This window comes from Colius striatus, chromosome 2 (assembly GCF_028858725.1).
Source record: "Colius striatus isolate bColStr4 chromosome 2, bColStr4.1.hap1, whole genome shotgun sequence".
In the NCBI taxonomy this organism is placed as follows: Eukaryota; Metazoa; Chordata; class Aves; order Coliiformes; family Coliidae; genus Colius; species Colius striatus.
In genome coordinates, this window is record NC_084760.1 from 59,398,798 (window position 1) to 59,425,203 (window position 26,406).

General features: G+C 37.3%; 2 protein-coding genes across 17 annotated transcripts in view; one reads left to right on the top strand and one right to left on the bottom strand.

The window, feature by feature from the left end:
• Positions 1-282: 282 nt before the first annotated feature.
• Positions 283-3,332, top strand: SMLR1 (small leucine rich protein 1). Its single transcript, XM_061989617.1, has 2 exons — positions 283-415; positions 3,220-3,332. Exons 1-2 carry the CDS (start codon positions 283-285, stop codon positions 3,330-3,332), a joined length of 246 nt encoding a protein of 81 aa, XP_061845601.1.
• Positions 3,333-10,935: 7,603 nt separating this feature from the next.
• EPB41L2 (erythrocyte membrane protein band 4.1 like 2) overlaps positions 10,936-26,406 on the bottom strand; it is a 113,689-nt gene continuing 98,218 nt past the window's right edge. For 8 of the 16 annotated variants that reach the window (XM_061990668.1, XM_061990665.1, XM_061990672.1 and 5 more), the window contains 8 exons: positions 24,998-25,150; positions 23,979-24,032; positions 23,208-23,771; positions 21,309-21,425; positions 20,745-20,843; positions 18,572-18,652; positions 15,941-16,079; positions 10,936-12,201 (listed from right to left, as the gene is read on the bottom strand). In XM_061990668.1, coding sequence (XP_061846652.1) covers positions 15,972-16,079; positions 18,572-18,652; positions 20,745-20,843; positions 21,309-21,425; positions 23,208-23,771; positions 23,979-24,032; positions 24,998-25,150 — 1,176 coding nt within the window. In that variant the 3' untranslated portion in view covers positions 10,936-12,201; positions 15,941-15,971. The remainder of the gene's footprint in view (positions 12,202-15,940; positions 16,080-18,571; positions 18,653-20,744; positions 20,844-21,308; positions 21,426-23,207; positions 23,772-23,978; positions 24,033-24,997; positions 25,151-26,406) is intronic. The other 8 variants (XM_061990678.1, XM_061990674.1, XM_061990673.1 and 5 more) reach the window with 4 other exon arrangements.

The window sequence follows — 26,406 nt, forward strand, 5'->3', positions numbered from 1 at the left end:
AAAGGCAATGGTCTTAAACGTTGCCCAACATACTCAAAGGTTTAAAAGCCCCATATTACTCATTACTCACTTTTAATCTTTGTGGTTGAATAACTTTGCAAGTGAACTCCAGTCCTACTGGGAATCACAGGCCTACACAAACAAACCAAAGTTCAAAAAGAGATAATAGCCTGAACAAAGGGCAGAATGTGGATATAAGTAAAAAAGAAAGAAAGGAGGAGAAATAAGGTCCACACTTAGAGATCCGAAGGATCCTGCTCAGCACAGGTGCCACAGAAGAAAATGAGCATGAGTTACCTGTTTTCGGTGTTTATGCGGGAGCTGCCTGGATATGTTCTCTTTGCTGGGATCTTTATGCCTGTGACTTTACTCCTGCTGATGTTAATTGCCTACTTCAGGATCAAATTATTAGAAGGTGAGTCAGGACTCAGGGGCAACGACTGGGTGGGTAGACAAAACTTCCTGTTCAACAGTTTATTGTTAGACTTGTACCACTAACTAAACTAAAGACAATTACAATCATAAACAATTTTATGAACTTGTACTGCGTTTTAGACCACTTTCTCTTTGAAAAATGTTAAAGGAATTTGTTTAGAACTTGGATGGAACTCTCACTAAAAACTTCTAGTTTAACATACCGTACTACAGAAGATTTTGCTATTCTATTTTGCTTCTATGCTATAGAAGAGGCAACCAAAATGGAGAAAAAGAACAGGGTAGTTAAATGATAAATCATTCTGCTTTCACCATGCAAATCTTCAGTGAGACAGGTAACAGTGGTTACTCAAAGTAGTTAATTATTGAGTACACGTCTGTGTTCTCTCAAACGTACGTATTTGCTTTTACTTTGTACCTAAATGCACATTTGACATGTTGCCTTTTCTATTTTAAAAGCAGCTTATGCACACTTCTAAAATTTACCTTCAGAGTGAAACCAAAACATGAAATATCCACACCCAAGTAAATCCAAGTTGCACAGTGAGAGTAACACACCTAGGTACTGAAAACCATGGCTGCTCACAGAGACTGACTGGTTCTGCCCAGAAAAGACACTGGGCTACAATCAGGCAGCAAGCTCTAGATTTACCAACCAGTGCAAGGCTACGGTAAAATCCTTACCTAGATGACAGTTCAAGCACTCTAATTTGTACATTCATTAAGTTTGCTTTATCCTGCAGCCTTCTAAAATCCTGAAAACTGAGCAAATTAACAGAGTTCTGATACATACCCAGAAATGTAGAATGAATTCACTTCCTATTTTGTACAACATCTCTAGGCATTTAGGCTGGAGGCTTTAACAGAAAGGAAAGGTGTTTACACATAAGCATATACCACAAATTACCTTCAGGCTGTTAAAACTCAAACCTTTCCTGCTCAAGACGTGTTTTCTGACACTGAATTAATCAACTAATGAAGCCTGTTCTGAATGCCTAATCCAACTCTGCCTTTGGTTACAGATTATCCTTAGAGCTAAGTGCTAACAGTTTTTCCAAACATTAAAAAACAACAGCCAAAATGTAGTGTGGTGCCAACACATTGTATGATCCAATATCTATGATGGATTAGGAAGACAAAGTATTGAGAGGCCTTTCTTGAAAAAGGCTAAAATAAGAGCTAATAAAATTATTGCATCGGACCTTGGATAAAAGCAAAGATTTTCCCTTTCAGAAAATTATCATCTCTTTGTCCATCTGTGATAGAAACTAGTCATTATGAAATAATACTGAGATACTACTAAACATCCTTACCCAGTGATGCTCTTGCTTTTCTATTCAGGTGGCTTACGGATCCCATTATTTCTTTTGGTGAGGCTCATATCATACTTTCATTAAGCCAAAAGAGCCCATCTGAAGAAACCCACAGATTCATGCTGCATGACCAACTGCTGAAACAGACTGGCCTGCCCTCTTTCATAGTGCCCATATCCTCCTTAGCTGCGCTTTCTGTAGGTCTGCAAATAATTTGCAGAACCAGATGTTAGACCCTGCTTTTCTTAAAGCAGGGATTTTTTAGCTTTGGGTTTGTAGTGAGTTTAAGTAATGGTTACCTAAATTTTCTGGGATTAGCAACCAAGAATTAAAGAGAGAAAGGTGAAGAAAGTAGTTGTCAGACTAATTTGCCAGAGGAATATTGCTTTTGTTCTTCTCTCTTTCATAAATGAGAAGGATGATTGAAGGGAATTCACCTGGCTGTTTAGTGCCTCAGGAAAGGAGATTCTCAGTTTGCAGATCACAGGTGTTCTGGATGGGACTCTGGGCGAGATGAATTTCTGACTATTTCATACTTTGAGCATCACAGTCTCAGCTCTGCCTCCAAACCTTTCTTTTGCTTGATCCAAGATTGTCAGAGTCTAACCTAATGCTTAGGCCTTCAGACAACTCACACAAACCACCTCGAGCAGCTCTCTCTGTAGAGGCGAGTGAAGCCAGCTTCAGTGAGCAAAAAGAGACGGAGAACAGGCTCCTTGAAATTTGCCAGCCCTCCCTTTCAGACAAAACCTTAGAAATTCCACGGGCTTTAAGTGCTTATTACCTTGGATTACTTTGTAAAAAAACATTAAAATATCAAATTTGCATTACTAAAAGCAAGGCTGTCTTGCTTCATTGTCAGACAAGCATTTAATTTTTCTCTGTCCAGTAAAAGAGAGGCTCCACAGCAAACGTTTCTCCTGAACATCTAGAAATGACATGGGAATTTAACATTACATGACAAAGTGTTTAATGCATTTTTCCATCCGAAATAATCTCCAAGCCTCTGATGACACCATCCTGTTCTGGAGGTGCCAGATTATGTGGAAAGAGATCATTTTTCTGTTCCCTTTGCCCCACAGGCAGCACTGGGAGGATCAAGCCAATTTGAGGCTGGCATGGCAACGCTGCACTAAAGCAGAACATGCACTGCCAGTACAAGTTGACTGCTCTTCTTGCTGTTTTTTAAGGATTTTTTTCTCTGGTGGAAAACTAGTGGAGGTAAATGAGAATGCAGTATTTCTGTTGATGCACTGTGTCAGTGTTTCACTGGGCATAGGCACAGTGTCAACCTCACGCTCGTAAGACTTTCTTCTAGGAGCATGGGCAAACTAATACTCATGTGCACCTTGAGCACTTGCAATTTAATATAACTAGTTCTTACTAATATGTGTCAGCTCCCTTTCCTTCTAAAAAATCATCTCAGTAAACTAGCACATTCTTAAGGAATTTTGTGGTGTTTATTTTTCAGTTGATGAGACACTAGCCACGGCACAAGCCCCCACAAAGTTCCTCCTGAATTACCATCACCAGTGGCAGAAACCAAGGAGATTTAGACAAAAAGAGAAAAAACAGAAGAACTGAAGGACATTAAGAGAGCCTCACATCTCAGGAAGCACACTGAAAACCAGTATGCAGCTCTGCAGGTTTAAAAATAACCAGCTGTTCAGAGGAAAACAAAACTGGGAGAAGAAATTAGTGCTGTGCACACAAATGATACAGCTGCTGCCATTCGAAAAGGTCTTATAATACTTCTGCTTTCTCCCAAGCCAAGTAAGCATTACTTTATGCAACTCATCAGACACCAGAGACCTCCTGCAGTGTAGTGTTTCAGTTCCCTCACATGACACAGGATTTGGGGGGAGGCAAATGACCTTGCCCACTAACCCTTCCCTAGCTTACTGAGAAGAAATCTATATGACCAGCTCTCGAGAGAGCTGAGCTGGAGCATATAAGGAAGGCAGTCTTATTAAATTGAAGGTGCATAAACAGCAAGTTCAAATCAAGGACTGACATCGAGGAAATTGAGAAGGGTGATGAAGAGGAACTGACATTTTTTTATTAGCCTGTACACTTTGAGAAAGACTGTAGGTTTTGTAAAGCATGCTTTCCACAGAATTTGTAATGAAAAAACAACAGCAATGGGAAACAAAAGTTCTTTCTGCTGACCGACCAAGTTTTTAAACCACAAAAAGACTCAGATGGTATCCTGTACACCAGTTATTATCCTAGTTTAAGGATAAATGGATGACTTTGCAAATAATAAACCAGTAAGTATGGAGTTTTCTGGTTTTGCATGTTATTTGTCACACACTAAACAATCTCCTCCCCCTCACGTGAGCTGTAGATGTAAAATTTTTAGTGTATCTCTGACTGGCTGTGGCAAATGGGGCAGGAAAATTCAACTCAAACTACTTGAAAGTAATATTGTCTTTTAATGTCTCTGCTTCTGACTCTCAAGTTTAGACCCAAACCAATGAAGAATGAAAAGTGACTGTCAGTACTGTCCTTGATATTTACTGTCCCTATCTGTCTTCAATTACCTTTCATTAAAGCTGTTTACCATTACTCCCCTGTAAGAACAAAATGGATGATGCCTTGTCTGAGATTATGTGCACTTTTGCACAATTTTGGCTCTAATAGACTTTTAAGAACTCCTTTGAATCACTTTCTAAAGACACCAACAAGGCCATGACCACAACTTTATGAAGCACTGTAATTTATCAGTCTCTGAGAAGAAAACGGGAGTAAAACAGTGAATACCTTTGCTACACATAAGACTCCTCCATCACATTTTAGTACTATCCTATTTTTTAAAATATGTAATTCATCACACTGGTTTACATCTATGCAAAGAAAGGAATACAATGCATTGAACAGATGAAGAGCCAATTGCTTGTTACTTGGAAAGAGCTACCGGTATATTTGTATAGCAAAAGTAAAGGTTACAATATTCAAGTGCAAGTACCTCTAATTAGATCTAGTAGTCTCTATTTAGATACCCAGAAGAATTACCAACATTTGAAAGTGCAAATTGCTCTGTAGTTCCATTTGACATCAACAGAAGGTGATGGGTGGAAAAAGCCTGGCATTTATTTAGAAGTCACAGCATTAACATGAACAGTAAAAGTTAAATACAAGATAGAAATCTAGACCTTGACTTCAAAAGAAACAAACTGTAAAAGAACCACAGCAAAACCTGGAAGAGCAAATATAGTAAAAACAAGTTTATCTCAGTCAGCTGGCAGAGGAATCTGCAGCTCAATTGCAGGGTTCCTCATCTCCAGCTGTCAACTCTCTCCAGATGCCCTTTAACAGGCTCTTTGTGTTTCAAAATGCCCCACCTGTAATCACACCAAAAGTGCTTTCCTGATATTTTTCAAGAGGCTCAAGATACTTTTCTTCTGATTTCACTCTCTGTATAATTTTTTTCTTCACCATGAGAGAAAAGTGTGCAGTCCTTTGGTTCTTACACCAGAAATTTCATTTGACTAGCAACAAACATTATACGTTTCAGAAAGCGAAAGAAAATAAGCACTCAAAAGGCAGCCCTCAAACAGGAAATCACAATAGCTCCCTATTACCCAGCTGCCGAGTGGACCTCACATTTGTAGCTACTCAGGACACTGAGAAGCATCTGCTCCCTGAACTCCTTCATACCTGACCTTTCACATTGTCTGGCAGGCCTAGTACAACACAGTCCCAAGCAACGCACCCTTTCTTTACATCTAATACATACAGACTGCAAGAGTATAAAAAGGTCTTAATATCGTTTTCCTCCTACCTCTAGTGAACTCTACTTTTCTACTTAAGGTGCTGCAATATGCAAACAAAATAATGTTGCTCTCATTGAAAGATCCATCATGACCCCATGCAAGCAGTGATGATGGAAAAGAATGTGACGCTTTGTTTAATTTCATAGAATCATAGAATGGTACAGGTTGGAAGGGACTTTTAGAGATCATCTAGTCCAACCCCCCTGCAGAAGCAGGTCCATCTAGATCAGGTCACACAGGAACATGTTCAGGCAGGTCTTGAAGACCTCCAAGGAAGGAGCCTCCACACACTTCCTAGGCAGCCTGTGCCAGGGCTCCCTCACCTCAACAGTGAAATAGTTTTTCCTTCTGTTTAAATGGAACTGTGTTCCAGCTTCTTTCCATTACCCATTGTCCTGTTGGTACAATAGAAAAAAAGGATGCCCCAACCTCCTGACATCCACCATTTATATACTTATAGATATTAATGAGATCCCCAGTTTATGAGATCCCCTAATTTTTGACACTTCTAAGCTTAGATCTATGTCATGATGTAAAGTGTTTAAGGTTCATTAGAAAAACAACAAGACGGTTATTATGCAGTGTCAGAAGTGTACTTATGAATACTCATATGGCACAGAGATGGAGACACTAAGATGTAACATGAGTCTTAACTCATTTAACTATTATTAACAGAGATCAAAAGGTCTGTTATCCTGGTTACAGATTTTCTTCAGTGTCAGTGTTCCTGTAGGCTGAGATGTTAAACATCAAACACACTGCAAACAGTGGAGACCTAAATGTGAAAGCCAAGTATAACATGGTGTCTAAGGGGAGATCTGAAACTTTGATTGTTACAATGCACCTCTGCTTACAGCTTTCTCACTTAGAAAAAAAATGGTACAGAATCAATGAGCCTGACTTACTGGCCTCCTGCCATGACTCTGTTCTGTACCTCTCCAGAGGCTGTTTCATCATTTGCTATTTAAGTGTTCAACAATTTCCTCAGAAGCAGATTATATAGATCCTGGCAACATGTATGACATACTGACAACTTATTCAATATCCTGTGCTATGGAACACAGGTATTATAGGTGTTTTCCTATATAAACCTGGGATAGCAAATTTTTGCTTTTTAAGCATAACAGCAGCTTTGAAGTGAAGAAAAGTTCTTTTTTAAGCTACAACAGTGAAACTACTTTTTACCTGAGTACATAAACTTCTGTGATATTGACATCGTTAAAGAAAATCTTTAAATACTCTCTCTAAGATATTATTTTATCCTTTTGTTAGCTACCATCCATAAAATACTTTGCAGGGAAGTTGAGACTTTTCACATTTAAGATGCTGCCAACAGAAAAGCAGTGAGCTTGGATAATGACCGGAGGTTATAGGAATTACAACACGCACATAGAGAATTCCAAAGATCTGTTCCTTCACCACCCAAGAAAAGACTGGCCATGTCAACATGTAAAGATATAGAAATGAAGTTTAACAAGTCTTACCACAACAAAAAAATGATTTTGTTGATTTCACAAAATAACTTGACAATAAAGAGATTTAAAATGTTGAAAAATTGGGTCACTCTTTAAGAACACTTTATTGTAAAATGGTGGTATAACACCAAAGAGAAGATTATCTAGATATACTGTATGCTTTTGACACTACTGCTTATTGAGCTGTAATTGCTAACACGTAGGAGACTTTGACATTCATTCATTATGAAAATCCTCAGGCCTTGCTGTTTCCTGTTCCATCACTGAATAGGATCAAGAAACATCTGTTTTCATGCTACTATCTTACCTAGTTGCTTCATAAAGGAAAAAAGTATATTTAAATAACATTGATCTAATCTTTGTCTAGATCAATTGTAAAAGCATTCTCTAAACACATATGAAAACAGTGTTTTCCATTTGTCTGTTATCACTGGGGAGTCCTCTGTCTTCTGGTCACTAGCAATAACATGAAGCTAGGACCCAGTAAGCATGTTTAAAACCTTCCTGTATGCCTTTCTTTCTGTCCTACGTTAAAGTGTCAACATTAAAGTAGGAAAGGTATAAAAAAGGTGGTAAGAATGATAAAGAATTGTGAAGTAGCTTTTAGCTGGGGAATCATAGGATCATCGAATGCTTGGAAGGGACCTTGAAGATCATCTAGTTCCAAGCCCACTGCCAGAGTCAGGGTCACCTTCCACTAGACCAGGTTGCTCAAAGAATGACTGAAGAGAGAATGACTGTTGGGTGTTTCTTCTAGTATCTGCAGTGGCACTATCAAATGAAGCTAGCAGGGACAGGTTCTAAAGAAATGGAAGGTGTTTGGTTTCTTTTTCTTACAATACATGGAATAGTGAAAATGCCTGCCAGAGGAATTTTTTAAAAAGCAATTAGCCAAAAACCAGGGAGGCAGATAAATATGAAAGACCAGTAAGTCCGAAAGCTGGAAGAATATTTGGGAAAATACTACTTTTTAGTATGGTATGTATTTGTACATACACTCTTTGGAAAATACCAGTAGCCTCGGAGACAGAAATGAGGCAGTTACTCATCTAGCCCAGCTCAGTACAGCCATTCATGCATACTTATCTCCACAAGCTCTTGTAGGATTTGACTTGTACCAACCAATCATTTAATACTACAAGTATTAGCAGCACTTGCAAAGCTTGTAATTTGTACCAATATTATCAGTCCAAGTATCTTCTTTCAAGTGCAGTGTAAAATCTACCCAAAAATGAAAATCAGAACAGTTTCAAACCTTCTGAAGGTGCTAGTCAAGCCAACAGTGTGGGATATACCAGCTGCTCCAAGAAGCCCACTTCTCTACTTAACATGCCTGAAAAATGAAAAGCTCCCACGGCATCCTGGCTAAAGTTAGTTAGTTGTTGTTCTGATCACTATCAAATCTCACAAACTCTGACCTCTACCATAGCATTTACTTCATTCCATCTGTTCTATTTCTCCCATAGCCAAACTAAAAGCTGCCATTCAGCTTATCAAATGGAAGTATACTTTAAGAAACACTTTGAATTGTAGTTACTCATCACCTTTTTTTGTTTAAACGGTCTGTCTCTAGAGTTGCTTGCTGTTTCTTTATGAAACTTTCATCTAGGAAACCATCTGTAGAAAAAGTCCAACATTTATTATGAACACTTATGTGAATATTACTAAGAAGAAACATGTATTTTTGTGTAGAATCCACACCACTCATTTTACTAAGTATTGAAGCAGAATTATTTACTGAAATATCTTCGAGGAGGCTAGAATTGTATTCAAAATTGCCCATGTATTATAAAGCCAACTTGTGAAGTGCCTTGAGGACAGTTTCTTTTGTTTCATGTTGCAATTTTTGCTATAGATATATGTAATACACAGGTATGTGAGAAAACTCGTGGGTTGAAATAGAGACAGTTTAGTAATTAACACAAAAGCCGTGCACACAAGCAAAACAAACCAAGGAATTCATTCACTACCGTGCATCAGCTGGCAGGTGTTCAGCCATCCCCAGGATGGCAGGGCTCCATCACGCATAATGGTCACTTGAGAAGACAAACAGCACCACTTTGGAAGTTTCCCCTTTCCTTCTTCTTCTACCAGCTTTATATGCTGGGCATGACGTCATATGGTCTGGAACATCCCTTTGTTCAGTTGGGGTCAATTGTCCTGGATGTGTCCCCTTCCCAACTCCTTGTGCACCCCCAGCTCACTCGCTAGTGGGGTGGAGTGAGAGGCCAGAAAAGGCCTTGATGCTGGGACAAGGGCTAATGGCTTTAAACTGAGAGAAGCTAGATTTAGATTAGATACTAGGAAGTTCTTCCCCGTGAGGGGGGTGAGTCACTGGAACAGGTTGCCTAGAGAGGTTGTGAATGTCCCATCCCTGGAAGCGTTCCAGGCCAGGTTGGGTGTGGCTTGGAACAAGTTGGTCTAGTTGAAGGTGCCTCTGACCATGGCAGGGGGATTGGAATTTAGCAATTTTGAAGGTCCTTTCCACCCACAAACCATTCTGTGATTCCATGATTTTATTGCTCAGCAATAACAAAACTATCCCTGAATTATCAACACTTGTTCCAGCACAAATCCAAAACATAGCCCCATACTAGCTACCATAAAGAAAACTTGCCCAGCTAAAATCAGCACAATATATTGTATTAAAGAAGTGACAATGAAAAGTCATCAGAACAGCACAACATTCCACAACACTGGAAAGACTACATAAAACCAGAATCTGTAAAAGTTTACTATCTTTAGGATTGATCACACTTGAGGCTTCTGTTTTTCTGCATGACAACAGTTTTTTAATTAGTACATGTTTAGTCAATGGAAGCAATAGCTATGCAATAAGCTATGCTCACCTGAAAGCACTATTATTTTTTCCCTGTCAAAAGGTTCTAATTAGTATTTGAAGAAATACAGATCTCAGTGAAAGTAATAATATTCTTGAAAACAATATATTTGCAGTTATAAAGATTAAATACAATTGCAATAAACCCCAATATCAATCTAGTGTCTAACATTAGAAAGTTCCAAATCAATAAGGAATTGAAGTAATATCCTTTCCTTCCATCAAATGAGTTTGCAACTAATACTTCACCATACCAAAAATACCTCTAAACTTTTATAGATCTTTTTCTTACACATTTCTGTATGAAAAATCCATTAAGACACCGTTCTAAATGTATGTATCTCCATTCTGACCTCCACTCACATATCCCAAACTTGTCACAGTCTCAAAAGCCTCCCTAGTCCTGCACAGTGCTGTGACATTTTTCTCATGTTACTGGGCTGGGTGAGGTTCTTTCCCTTTCTGAAAGGCAGGATGTCTCTGGTTTTCAAGAAAAGCAGTTAAGATTGTTGTCTGCTATGTTTCTGGGTAATGTGGGATGTAAATCAAGAATGCCTATATGCATATAGAATTCAACATCTTGGTTACTGTTGTCTGGTGTTATCCAAATTATATGAAGCCAAAAGTAACAGGAATTTCTGTTAAGCAAGTGTGCTGACAGATGGCAGCAATCTAAACTGAGAATAGCACCAAAAATACATTGCTCAAAAGTGAAAAAGAACGTAGTGAGAAGTATTATTATTTGGTTGTTACTTGAAGATCATGGTTCTCTCCTAACTCAATGAACTCAGTAGAACCACTTGCAGATTGACAGGCATTCTAACTTGCACCGTGCTGTCCAAATCTCATCTGGTTTGGCATTTGAAGATTTCTTGTCTGAAGCACAGAAATCAAGATGCTTACTGGAAGATGCCTAAAATCCACTGATACTTTTGTATCAGTATTAGAAGCCAGACAACTGTCCACTCTTCTGGTAACCTTGGAGACTACTTGTACTAATTCCTGCCTTTCAAGGTTCTGTGGCCTCTAGAATTGAAGTTCTCATAACTGACTTGCACATTAAAATATCTTCCAAGTTTATGTCTGAATGCCAAAAGTCATACAGAGAATAAACAACTTTATTTTATAACAGAATTACAGAAAGCAAAATAACACTTAATACAACTTCAAGCTGCTATAAATCTAATTTGGCATTTTAACTATACACAGTTGACAGCAAAAAAAAAAAAACAAACCAACAACCCAACCAACCAACCCCCTGCAAGAACAAAATACAAACAAAATCCAAAATTATTAACAGGTTTTCTCAATGGCAGTCTCAAATGATGGTACTGTCTTATTACTTTATGAATGGAGTCCATCATATACTTTCACTCAGTTTCCTAAAAACTTGCATTAATCACTAGACAAAGCATCTGAAACGTATACCCTCTTTATTACAGCAACGTCAGCTCTAACATGGAGACAGTGAGGTTTAATAGAAAGCAAGCATTCTACACATGTATTCAAATAATGGAAATGTTGAAGTTTGGACACGGTAAGAAAAAAAAAAGCACTAAGGTTTTAAGCTGCCTAGATCATCTCTTGTTGGAAGAAGAGAAAGATATTTTGTTCTTCCTTCTTTCCTTGTCTGGAATGCTGCAGACAGCAAAATGCCTGCAAAAAAGTTGAGCATTGGCACCAAAGTGCAAAAAGAACACAGTGCTCAGTCAGAAGAAATGTGTCTGCAACTCCTTCTCCTCTACAGACTGCTACACCCTCTCTGCTCCACAGAGAGGAGAACCTTAGAACAGAAAGAGTTACAGAGATATCAGTATAAAATTTATCTAAAGAAATATATTTCTTCAAATTTTAGGAAATGTTGTATTTTTATAAAAATCTTTGTTATGCAATACCATATATTTACCTGAATAATCTGAAAAAAAAATCTGTAAATTACTCCAGTAAGAGATTTCATTCGAAATATCTGGAAAAAACCTACATCTAAATTAGTAAAGATCCCCCTTCCTGCACAATTACCACCTGCTCCAGTGAACAATGCTTTTTGGACTTCTTGTTCACTTTCATACAATTAAGAATCAGTTTCAAAAATACAAGTATTTGTGCAAAAGAAGATCACACCCTCTAAAACTTCATTTAAAAAAGAAAAAAAGATTGTTAAGAAGTGGTTATAAAAAAAAAATAAACAAGAAAGATTGTAAGGGAATATAGACCAAATATGTTAAGAACGAGTTTGGTATTGTCATTTAAGTCTTGAACATCTGGTCATCATTGCTAAGCTTGGTGAACTCAGTGGAGTAGTGATGACTTGGAATGACTACAATTCTTCACGGCCATGATCACTGTCAGTGTCATTTCTACATCTGGAAGAAAAAGCAGGGGGAAAGATTACATAAGCATTCATAATAGATACTAGGTGAATGTCACATCGGAGTCAAAATGTCATTTTTTCCATTTAGGTTACTTCGAGGGAAGGTTATTCCATAAGAAAGTGTTGTATTAATTAAAGCTTCCCTCAGTCAAGAGGTAAATGGCAATTCAGCTTCTATCAATGCTCTTCTTGCTTTAGTGTGTTTTTCCCTCCCTAAAATTCTCATAGTATTTTACTAGTCACCTCTCATATAGTGTACTGAAAATTTTATTACACAATCGAGTGCATAAATAAGAAATGAAGATATTTTTTCAATTAATTGTCCCTCAGAATCAAAGTGCAGTATCCTTCATTTTTACTAGAGAAAATAACTTTGCTAAAACAATACTGCACAGTCACTGGGACAGAGCTTTCATCGCCTTAGAAGCAACTCATCAAAACTTGTGGCATGACTCCGCTGCCTGATCACTGTTGTCTAGAGCTGCTTCTGCAGTCTCACCTGCCCTTCAGTTGCTACAGGAGGGCACAAGGTTTTTGACAGTCCAAGCTGCAGACACATACTCAAGGCATTTCAGGTGGCCTGTGTTTAGATAACTATTTTTTTTCCTTAACATTTAACTGAAAGGCATCATCAGTCAAACAGGTCACCAGGACTCAAATGCAATAACAGCATGGTGAAATATCTCCATATCAGTCCTTTCTTACTCTCTCACAAGCATTTCAGAACAGGAGCTGTAAAGCAATTGGCAAACTCAGGCAAGAACGTCTGACACCCTCCAATACATTGCAAACACCATTCCACAATGTATATATTTCTCAATAAAGCAAAAAGACATCCTCAGCAGACAGAAAGAATTCTTTGAACATTTTTTTCTGAATAAAATTTTTACAAAGTGTTAAATATTTGATGAAGGAACAGAATCAACTTTGCAGCTGGTCACTACTGTAGAAATGCAAACCTGCCAAGACTGTTTCTGCCTCTTGTCACACAATCCAAGATAGGATGTTGCAATTACTTATATGAAATAGGTTATGTTGAATACTGAGATTTGAAGGACACTGTTCCGGATTAAGGTAGAATGTCATATTCTGCATAAATATAACAGAAGAGGCAATTCTTGCTCCCAAGACCTTTAAATTCACACTGATTAGTAATAAAAACGTGACTGTAGCACATATTGTAACAGTAAATCCTTGCAAGTCAAAATGATCTGTTCTGATGCCTCAGTGTATCTTTCTACCTTAGATTCTGCTATGTAAACGCTGAAAATATGAGAGGAATTATTTGAGCATGCATGTTCACTGGTGCTGTGTACCAAGGGAACAGTGATATTCTCCTTGCAACAAACTAACAGCTCTCTGAAAAAAAATGCAGACTGTTACAAGCCCTTTTGGAGCATTTATGTGATGTGTGGACTCATCCACACATCCCGATCTCACATTTCAGAACAGTTCCATGTCCTCTTCTATGCTTTCAAAACAAAGCTGCAACAAAAATCTTCTTATGTCCATTTTCAGTGTCACTAAGCAACAAAGCCATAAAACAAATACAACGGAATGCTGAAATAAAGGTACAGTGAAAAGCAGACTTGCGTAGAGTTCCTAATTTTTGGTGACCTTTCCCCAATCTTCCCTCACAAGCAACCTCTCCTTTGTTATTTCCACAGTTTCTAACATTATTTAATGTTATGATAATTTAAAAAGTATTAATAGTTATCATTACTATTCAGGTGAGTGTTGACCTAGCAGTTCCAAACCATTGATCCATGTTGTTTTCCTGGTTTGCACAGTTATGAGCAAAAATTAGCCGTTCCTTTTTCAAGCACACAATAACCTGACCGCAACAGAAGACATTTTCAAGGGGCAGCTCAAACTTAGCTCCACTGTGATGTAAAACCTCTAGCACCTTAACAAGCTTGGAGAAAAGCTAGCTAAAGGATGATTTGTAAACTCAGATATCAAAACAAACACTGAACTTCTAGCACAATCTGCACGAGGCCAGAAAAGACAACTGGAACCACTTTGCCTTCAGACAGTTTATCCACCTTGTCCATCGGAGGGAAAGCATCCTACTCATCCTTGTGTGGACTTCTCCATGTCATTCAACACTGTTGCTCTATGCAGTGCTGCAGCTAGCAGCAGTTCAAGATAGACTCCCAGAAATGGTCTCCCCAATAGCTCACAACATGCAGTTTTTAACTGATGGCATACACATCAACTATTGTCTCTCCTCCTCAGCCATACAGGCCCCTCCACTCCTATCCAGATGTTAATACAAAACAAGACACTTGTGGCTAGATGAAATAAACTAAGGCTTTAGCCTGTATCTTTCAGCTGAAAACACACACCTGTGATCAGTGATTAGTTTAGGAAGACTCAGATTCCTTGACAATGGTCATGTTTCAGGGAGTAGCATTCAGTAGGTATGTTTCATATCCTCTCAAACTGATGCTTGCTTTTTCTCTATTCTGGATCACAGAAGCGATACCTGACAGTGAAATCTTCAGCTCTTAGGAAACTCAGGCACAGAAATAAAACTGAGTTCAACATGAGAAATTACCAGGACTATGTGAAATGCATCCTTCTCTACAGTAAGCTTAAGCTTACATTAAATTTGGAATCAAGTCAGTGTCTCACTCTTTGTATATTCCTGGCACTTCACGATATCTAGAAATCTCATGAAGCTGCAGGATGAAGTTTATGACAGGCAGTTTCCTTCCATAAAAAACTTTTTATCTTGTCTCCCCCTACATAAATATTTATCAAAATGCATATTAAAAGTTTAAAATTATTAAACTGGTTTTCCCTCTTGAGGTTTGCCAACAATAACTCTGCTCTTCTAGACACATTCAGAGACTTGGCAGTAGAAAGTAAGATGTCTCCGAATGAAAGCTTAAAACTCAGCTTTTTAAACTTCATTTATTTTTAAATCTCCCCCACTATTATTTAACCATTTGAAATGAAACTTTTTGCTTGAATCTGAATCTACAGTTAACAAAGCCATCAAGTTTGAATCCGAAGCTTCAGTTTAACAACATCAACCAGGGTGACACGCAAAGGAAATCTGAAGCTTTCTGCACCCAAGCGGTCACTGAGCTCTAAGCTATCAGCTTATAACCAGTGCAACAGCAGAGTTTTCAGTATTTTTATCTTTCCATGGCATACATCAAGTGGAGCAGTTGGTGGGGTTTTTTTCTTCATGGAAATTAGGGCCTAATAAACTGACATTCCTTCAAGTACCTCTTTCAACTGATAAGAGGCTTGGGAAAATGATGAAAGGATACGAAGAATTAGCCAACTAAACTAAAATGTCCAAGCTTGCCCTTTTCAGTATGGGGAACCATATATAGTCTTCCCACTAAACAAGCAAGATGTAAAGCAAGGACTGTAATTGTACAGATATATAGAAAAATGTGAAATGTCCTTCATGTTTTGCAGAAACAGCCTAAACTCACTACAATATAAACTACAATAACGTGACCAAATATTGTAGGAAGTGCCAGGAGTACTGTGACAAAAATGCGAGCCACATATAGGAAAAATTGCAATTAATGTCATATTGGACTCAAGATAAAAATGTTACACTAAGTCTACTATTAGTGTCTGGTACAACTCACCCTTTTGTAATAGCAGATGGCAAAGACAACCCGTACTTTTCAAGCCTTTCATTACACAATACGACAGCAAACTGATGCTACATTTTCATATGCTAATTATATACATAAGTGTACCTGTAGCATTTGCTTGAGGGCATTTGTGATATTATTCTTCATCTTCTTCAGCGAGTTCAGTTTCTTTGTGCACAACCACTCTTGTGACAGACATGTCAGGGTGCTGTTCTTTGGCTTCTTTGATTGCTTGTGCCAGGGCCTGCAAATGTATTCGAAATACATCACTGAACGACAGCAAAAGGATGTTCATGTGGGGTTAGAATGGGAGGGGAGCGTTACCTTGAGAAGGCTCAGAGGTAAAAAAAAAAAACAACCCATCACAACCACATCCCAAACTTCATCAACCCTCAAGCCCCCAAAACAATCACCATACTAAAAATTTACCAAAAAATTCCTGAAAGTAACAAATAGTATTCTATTGACAAAAAGTATTCTTGTATCCCAGAAGTTTTTGAAGTTCTGCAACAGATCTAGCAAATAAAGACTTAACAAGAATATATGCACTACAGAAAAAGTAGAGTTCCCTTCAGTTTCCTGAAAAAAATGGAAAGATACTTTGGAACATGTAATAAGTATAGTAATGAGACTGTAAAAGAAGACTATAACAGAAATTTCTTTCTCAGCACAAGAATCTCCTTTCACTAGTTTAAGAGATCTTTCTCTAGCTTAACTCAGGGAAGTGTAAATATACACATTACTCTGTTCCTCATAATCAGTCTTCCACATTTGAAGAGTTCTGTCTTAAGAGATGTACCAATACACATGTGGCACTTGGTCTAGATGATTATAGGTCCACTCCATCTGAAATATTCTACTCTATTCTATTCTACATAATGCTTTGCAGTCAATGACATAAGAGTATCCTCTGAGGCAGAACAGGCAAAAGAGCACCTAGGACCTTCTTTTCCCTTCCCTGGATCTCAATCTTAATTCAGCAAGCTCTACTGCTGTTGGAATCCAATACAAGAGAAAAAAAGAAGAAACTGGAAGGCATTCTGAGGCAACAGTTAGCTCACTGCTTGCCTTATATCAACTGCAACTAAAAAACCCAAATATAACATAAGGTGCAAGAAAAATACAATGTAACCAAGAGGTTTAATTTAATTTGGAAAAGTGGTAGTTTCCTGAGCCATAGGTGGTAAGTGGGAGAAGAAATAACTAACTCAGAAGACAGAGGTTGGCAAGACCAATATTAGCCACCGTAACTATTATATGATGAAGAATTTGAAGTCTTCTTAGGGGAATAGGTACAGAAGAGCAGACGATGTGCATTGGTACAATACTGATGTTTGCTGATGTATTAATCCTAGCAATTTTTATTAATCAATCTTCTACAATGTGCCAAATGTTATCTCTGTAGTACAAGTGAGGATTTAAAAGAGATTGTTGAGATTTAAGAATCAGTATTTAACAATCAAACCATAATCAATGAAAAAAACTTAAGTCTCCAATTGTTAAATTACAACAAGTAATGCAAGCATTTGTATTCTGAAACACCAAAATAAAATATTATTCTCCTACTGAAAACTGTTTTAGTGATGTAGGGAGCTGAAAGACAAAAGAATAAACATGCAGCATGTCATCCATGCACTTAAACGGCTCCAAGTCCACTGCAGAAAAAGTGGCAAAGATTTCTTAAATCTCTTAAAAGATGCTCACTGCTACTTTAAACTCTTCCTTTTTTATAGTGTCATTTTTTTTACTTCATTACCCACTAATCTCAGAACAAAGAAGGGCTTAGAGAACTGTGCAACCTTTCCAGACATACAAAGTGTATTGCACGTGTGTCAAGGCAAACAACAGCCCTGCCTGATGCTGAACAGATGCCTTGTCATTTAATTATAAGTTTCAAGAAGCGATTTGACTTCTCAAGAGCCACCTTCTGGGTGCAACTCAAAATATGAAAATAAATTTCCCAAGAGCTCTCAGCATATTACAATTAAGAAATTAAATCAAATCCTGTTATGTTGATGAGTGCAGCTTTTCACCAGAGCTTTATGTAGGAGGTAAGCTTTTCCATTTGTATTATCCAGTGACTGTTGATTGTTACTATAGTTGTAGACTAAAAACAATAAAAATTGTGTATTCATCACTACAAATAATAGACAATTGCACTTTATCCATTATTTTACCATGTACCTCAGTCTTCTTAATTGGACAGGTGGAAGAGATTCTAACCTTAGTTTCAGTGATTACCTAAGATTCCAGCAGATCAACAATTCCTTTTGTTATACAGAATTCCATAACTTTAAGTCAAAAACTATTTTTTAAATTCAAGTACTTTATGTTTTAATGTATTTCAAAGCTTTCACACAAAATGAATGCTGTACAGATTAATGTATCAAAAGATTATTTCAGTAATGCTTTTCCTCCCAAATAGGAAAAGCAGCACTAAAGAAGTTTGATCTCAAAAAAAACCAAAACCAATCCCTTTTAAGAACAGAAAGAAATCCATTTACACGATCTTTGATGCAAAGTTACAAATGTTGTTTTTCTTTCAGTTATATTCTGACGGTCCTTATTCACAAAACATGATCACTTAACTTTGCCACCATTAACAGTCTCAGGGTCTTTCTCTGTTCTCTTATTCAACATCTCTACCTTGCTCTTGATTCAGGTTTCTGAAATATCATCCAGGTCTCACTGGACTTCAAAAAGCACATTGTAAGTGTTAACAGTTTACATACTCACCTCATCATGGTCAATATCTGAATCTCCAGTAATGACAATGCGCTTCTCAATTCTTGTTTCTGATACCCCACCTTTTACCATCTATCGATGGCCCAAAAAATGAAGAAAATAACCTTTTAATTACTCCATATTGCCACAAAGCACTTCTTTTTGTTGCACTGAAGCAAATAAAAATTCTGTGACTGAGTTGCAATTAGTAATAAATAGTCTTGGTGCTAAATCATCCTTTCTTTTCTCAGTTATGTGGTTAGTCACATTCTAGCAATTGCTAAACTCTATAAAAATCAAGCAATAGAGAATTTCTTCTGTTACTGGAGTCCAAGTTTGAACAGATCTAGACATGCAGACAAAGTGGAATTCCAGCTTCTTCTACCGTATAAGTCTGCCAATAAGAAAATTCTAGGAGTCTTTTGTTTCAAGCCATCATCATCATGGGCTGAAGAATCCTGTGCCATTAAATACAACAATGACCTGATTTCCAGTTCTGCCATTCACAGACTTTAGTGAGACATTTTCAACATCTTTCACATTGCTGACAAATAATTTTGTGCTTTCTTCACTTCTTACTCTAACGATTAAAACATTTTAGCTTATAGAAAAATTCTCACAGAAATAACATTGTGTGCTGTTCTAAAGAAAAAAAGTCAGTCTGTAGAAGAGAGAAAAATGAACTACTAAAGACACCACTGACAGTATTAGAACAGATCCAAGTTGATTCTGTTAAGAACACTATTAGAACTATTTTGGAAGATATCTTTATCAATAATGAAGATTTAGTATGTAAAAGTTAGTTCAGAAAATTCAATCTTTTGAACCAATAATAAGAAGTCAGTAGGAAAAGATAATGATCTGCTGCATTACAATAAACCCAGTAATGTTTTAGTAGAAGACAACACTGAATTTCCTTTAATGGTTCCCTCTGAAGAGCTGCATTGTTTGACATCTGAACTTGACAAGTAAATGTACACATTTTCCCCCACACACTTTCAGATGCAGTAGCACAATTTATTGAATAAAATCTTTTTCCCGAAAAGGTGGTGTCCTAATGATTTTAAAAGGGTGCCGGAGACTGAAAAGGACCTGTTCACTAGTCTGCATAATAAAACATACACATTTTAAATTCTGAGCTTACTTTAGTGCACATGACTTATCTGATGACTTTCCAACACTATCCTTCCACTGTCATTCTGTGAATACAACTTTCAATCTTAAGAATACTTAAATCTTTAGAATATATATATATAAAAATTATATCCAGTGAGCAGCAAACTATCATTCCATTCTGCAGTGATGTGAAATTTTTTGTCTTGGGGGGAAAAAAGAAATCCCAAACTCACACTTTGTTTCTCTCTTCCCTTTTGCTTTACCCTAAACGATGCTTTCTGTTGTTTCCCTAGAAAATTATATTAAGAGTTCAAAGACAAAGAGTTCAAAACATTGGTGTTGGAGCATGCCTAAAATTTGGTAAATATTTGCATAAATTAATAACAGCAGTAATCATCATCACCAGACTTCATTAGTTCTAACATACTCTGGCATGAAACATTACATGAAACTGAAACAGATGTGATGGCCTATTAAAACTGAATTTTCCTTTGCTTTTCAAGTATGGAATGCAGACAGTGTAATTCAGCACTAAAATATGCCTGCAAAGTAATCCAGTGGTATGATGTGTTCTAATATATGCTCTAAACCTAGCAGCACAAGGGTCATCGACACAAAGACTGATAAAACAGTGTTTCAGTTCCTCCTTACAACTGATGTCATTAGCACAGCTCCTGCAGACCTCAGACAAATCATTAACAAAACTCTGTAAAGTGTATCAGTGAGTGATGACAAGACCAAGACCGTAAAAATTTAGGTACATATTTGTGTTTGACAGATGAGTAATATGCATATGAACTCAGAAAAAAGTTAATGATATTTTTCTCCCTTTTCCTGTCCGGTTTCCAGATATTCCTGCTTACTCATTAGGGATTCTCTATTCAAAATCTGCATACAGAAAAAGCTTAACTCACACATGCTTGTAATGAATACAATCAATTTCAAGTCAGTTTTCTGACATAAGATCATACATAAGAAACTTCATATAAGACTTCGTTTTGAGCTTTTGGTTTTTTTTTCCAGTTCAAAGACATGCTTTATTTATTTACTTGCTTATTTACTTATTTACCTTTGTAATGTGTGTAGTTGTGGTAGTAGAAATTGATTCAGATGTAATTGCTTGTGCACTCAGCAGCACACCACCATTGCCACCAGCACTGCCATCAAACTGTAAGAAAAAAACAGGTATTTTTATATTTTTGCAATTAAAAGTTTTGTTTTCCTTACTAAACACATTCTTTAGTTCAATTAAAACTGAAATCTAAATAGAATTTATCCAATGTGAGACTGTTGTTAGGGTTCATTCCTGTTGAAACTGTATGAACAAATTTACATGTTCCTTTCAGGAGGAATGAGATATATTTTTTGAGTTTCCAAAACTAAAAGTGAGTTATGCATTTGCAGACAGCAACTAATTCCTTATACAAAAAAACCCAAAACAATTCGAACTTCATAAGTAATGCTGCTCTCTACAAATGTTTCTACTTACCTAATTCATGACCAAAGTAGAACCTTAGCTATTAAAAAAAATATAGGTTTTTGAAAAGCATTTTTTGGACATTATCTATTTAGATCTACAACTAACTGGAATAAAATACAGCTTGCAAACAATATAATAATCCAGTCACTATACCTGTGGAGATTCATATGTGATAGTTTCTGTTTGAACAATTGGAACTTCTTTAGTAGAGATTTCAGTTCTCTGTGTGGCATCTGAAATGGTTACCATCTCTGTTTTCACTACTGGAGGCTGTGGTGCAAGAAATAATCAATCAGTTCAAGAGATAGAAGCAGGTTTGTAAAGTGGACCAGGTGAACACAACCAAAAACTCAGGAAAATCAGAATAGTAAGATGAGTATTTGACCGTCTTCCTAATTAAAAAGCATGCAATAAATACACAAAATGAAAGGAAGACTAATACAGTCCTCTAGTATCTATGTAACATTCTGTCTCCTAATAATCTTGACTTTTAGCCAACAGTACATGTCACAGAAGGCAACTGCTAAAATCAAGCTGCAACATAGGTATTGAAAAATGTGTAAAACAGCATCATTAGAGAAAAAAAAAATCTTAGTTCGCATAAAGAAATTGATAGCTGGCCCTAATGGATAAACTTCATTTTTGAACTTATCTGGGAAAATACCTATCATTGCTCAGTCAAACTGCAAATAAGGACTAGAAATTCCAAGGAAACTACGTAAAGTTTAACTTTTTAATATATACTACTTCTGGAAAAGAAAAACAGCACTGACAACTGTATTTTAAGCAGTCTATATTCAATGTAATAATTCTGGAAACAATGGCTTCTTTTGACACCAATCCAAAAGAGTTAGCTAGTGATATTCTCTACAGTATTACAAAGGAAGTAATTACTCTTTCTCATCTGCAAGCCAGTGAGCTTGTGATTTATCTTACTGGAGTAAAGCCTTTGGATATTTTTATAGATGCATCTCCCATTGATTTGGGACGCACATGGTGCGAAATCCCCAGAGAAAAAGCCGTTCTTTCTGTCATATCCCTGTGCACACACAGCAGCCCTTCTCCCCTTCCTCTAAATTAACTGTGTTTTTAGGAAGTGTAGGTGCCTGAAATTTCTAAAGATCTTATACACCTTTCACGTCACTATCAGAACACTTGTGTATGCAAAACACAACAACAGACAGAAGGAAGGTTGTGTGGATTTAAGTGTCAAGGAAAAAAAAATGCCATCATTACAAGAACTGGGAAAAAGTCCACTCAATTGTTGAAAAACTCAGCAGAAGACCATGCCAACTTTACAAAGACATGCATCCCTATGCTTCATTATTTCCCTTTCTGCTTCTTATAAAGTTTTCCCAGCAATGAACCCTTCAACCTTGTTGGGCTTAAAACAACTGAATGTGACTGGAAACCATGCATGCTCCGCTAAATATCTACTGCACTAGAAGATTTCATAGTAACATTGTGTTATATTCCTCATTCCTTTACAATGCAGTGCTCTAACCTGAGCAATTTATAGCAATATATATTCTAGCCTATAAATCTGTAACTATTTTTTTTTAAAGGAGAAAAAAAAAAAAAGGCCAGAGAAACTCTGAGTATTGAGGGTAAAAAAATAAGGAACCAAAATTTGTGGTGAATGTTTTCTAATTTCAATTGCTAATAGCTTTCCAATCACAATTACATGTCATAGACGTGTCAAAACAATTGACAAATACACAAGACAAGACTTAAAACATTGGAAACATGTAGATAATAAATATACACTATGCAATTGCATGTAAAATCAGGGGGAGATAAAAAAAAAAGAGATGTTAATCTTCGGAAGGTTTGCATTACTGGTGATTCTCACTCAGCTCTCGCAAAAAGTCAGAAACCATAACTGAAAGAGACAGAATTTCACTGCTCATCAATGGTTTCCCCTTCCAAATGATCTGAATCTTGTTGGATGTCTGAAGAGTTGGAGAAATAGCAGAAGAAGAAAGGCAGGTATACTTTCACCCCAAGAAATACCTCTGCTTAATCTAGTTGTCAAACTGTTCTACCATTTACCTCAGAACAACAAATTATTTGTGGTGCAACATCAATGTCAACATGAGACACATCTCCATTGATTTTGATCTGTTCCTCCTCTTTTTCTTCACCTAAATCTTGTTTAATTTCCTCTGACAAATTCTTTTCTTCTGTAGCTATGATAACTGCATTTTCCTGGACCAGTTCTTCAGCTTTATCTTGTGTGTGCTCAATTGGTACATTTAGTTTACTGCCTTCTGGTGTAGCTTCCACGTGTTGTATCTTTTCTTCATGTTCTTTCCTTTTTGTGTCTTCCTCTTCTTCCTTTTCTTCCCTGATGACTTCCTCAATTGCCCTATGATGTGGCTGGTATTCTCCCACCTCTTCATCCTCACTCTCACTACTACTGCTGCTGCTGCTGCTACTATCTGATGGCAATGATGAAGAGTCTTTTTTTGACAGATGCTCCACCTTACATGTCTCCCCAGCATCAGTGGCAACTTGCATTTTCCCTTTGTTGGTTTCGTCTACGACTAGTGTATCTTCTATCCCAACCTCTGCCTGCTTCTTCTCCACCACTATGTCCAGAGTCTCATGTGAACTCTGCACAAAAAACATGGATGAGGAAAAACAAAAGTACAGTATATGAATAAATTAAAATGATGGAAACAAAATTAGCTGATGGCTGGTTCATGTCATGTAGAAGACAAAAGATGGTTGTGATGGTTAACTGAAAAGGGAAGGAAAGAAAAAATGAAGATGGATTGAAGAGTTAGAGCCAAATTTAACTATGGAAAAAATCAGTAAAACCTTATCAGCATCGCTGACTCCAGTACAAGGCCCTTCTGCTCTGGAAGCATGTCTCTGTGAAACAAAAAGTAATCAGAGGACAAAAATCAATGGGTAAGTATTTTCAACAAGCAAGCATTTAAGACTGTATATACATGATACTAGACAGACACTGTGTATTCACTGCAAGATTCACACAGAACTAGGCTCATTTACTTCCACTTTATTAAATAACCCATTCAAAAGTAGCTAAGAATTACGGATGTTATTGTGATAAGAATTCAATTATGAAGAACTGAAAATAAAAGCATGAATGCGCTGACCAATGATGGTTCAGAGCCAGTTATTTCTCTGAATTAAATCAGGAATTAAGAATAAGTAATATTAAGGGAAATTTAGCAAAAATAAAGCCAAAGTTATTTAACATTCTACTATCAGTTTATCATCACATAAAATAAAATAGAAAGAAGACTTGAAGATTTTATTAGTTGTTCATCTGCGGTCTGTTAGTTTATGAAATTTACTAGATAACAAGAGGAATACTGTTTAGGGTGGTTGTCAGAACAGCAATACATGAATATCAAAATGACCCCATTAGGATTTGGTTTGGAGCCAAAAAGATGAGATAAAAGCAGTTATATTAGTACTTGTTCCGTAACAAAATGATCTGTAATGGGTATCACGGAAAGCCCACTGTAAATTATTAGGTAGATTTTTTGATCTGACGTATTTTTAGTGAACAGTTTGCAGCTAAATTTGAGTTCAAACGTTAAGAATAGAAAAAACAGCACATCATCTGTGACTTAATACTAGCTTCTACTGCTCATTACCTAGGAAAGCATTTACTGAGTGTAAGCCTGCAGTAATATTTCTGGCGCTAAGACAGAGCTGAGCTCCCTAGCTGGATCCCTCTCCTCTCTAATCAAGCAACCAGCCTGCAGGCAGTGACACCCGAGAAGCAAGCTCCAGGTCGCCTTTCCGTAGTCTAAGGCTGCGGGGGCCAGGGGTTACTCTTCGGGCGAGCCGGGGCCGGGGCGCACCTGACGCGGCGGCGGCGGCGCGGCCGAGGCGGCGGTCTCTTCCCCCGCAGCGCCCTCTGCTGGCCCCACACTGGCGGCGGCGAAAGGCCCTCTCGTGCTCGCGCCAAAGCCCTCCTTACTAAATAAAATGGACGTTATCTCCTCTTCTAGGCTCTAGAGACGAGTTAGAAAGGGAAAGGAAAGAATTAAACAGTGACGGACGGAACGGCAGCGACCTACAAAGTAAAAGTTTGACGAGACTGAAACGTGACAAAGACAAGGATTCATTTGAGAGATGCTGCAGGAGCACAGCCAGGCAAGGACTCCCTGTACAGTGGCAGGAGAAGAGACAGGACAAAAAACAACACACGGTAGTAATCTAACACTGCATCTCTCCACCTTGCCTGTCACACTACGCAAATTAAAGACATTTAAATGTCCGTGGATTTTCCAAACAGAACAGTTTGCTTAGGCAGTAATTCCGTATTCATTATTGGGGTTTTTTTTCCCCTTTAAAAGATCCATTTTTTTAAATGCCTAATTGGCTCAGAGCTTCAGGCTAGTCAGATACATTTGCTTTGAACAACATATACCCACAATGCTGAAATGAGGTTTTCTTTATAATACATGTTGTATATATCTATGTTTTCCAACTGTTTAAACAAGCTAAGCAAATTAATTTCTATTGAACAATCCATTTTTAAAAAGTCTTTCCCATTCTACGAGGAAAACTTACTTCATTCAAACATATGTAAAGGGGTATGTTGCTTTAAAGCATAAATTATGCTCATGGCCTGGTCTATTCTTTATAGTGTTGTAAATCTGTATGGTAAAACAAACTTAAATTCATGTGGGTACAAGCCTCTGAGAAGGCTAAAAGTCGTAATTCCACTTTTCCTTCAACAAGCTCTACTATTAAGAGGTAAAATCAACTAAAATAAAAAGCCAACAATGTAACAAACATCTAACATGGACATAACACATTTTGACAACATTCAATAAGATCCATTTCTGTCTTAGAAAATGGTACTACAGAGAATCAGGGCAGAAGCACACACTGGCAGAAACCCGAGGTGCCATGCAGACAGTTGCAGTCCATGTGCACTCACACTGTAAGCAGCAGTGAAGAATCTGATCTGACGTAAGGTACATCATGCTTCTGTGCATGCACTGTAACACGTGGCATGCAGAAGAAGAGAGAAGGAAAAGAAAAAGAATCCCTATACTTTTTCCCTACAATAAAATTTAAAGTATATTTCAAAGGTGGCTAAGAACATTTAATGTGAACAAAAGTTATTAAATCTGCCCTTATGCAACATTCAATATCCACCAGGGCAATGTGTTCCTCATCCTCTTTTTTTCCCTAGCTTACCATAACCAATAAATGTTCATTCATTAATCAACTACATAAAAAATATTCATGATACTCT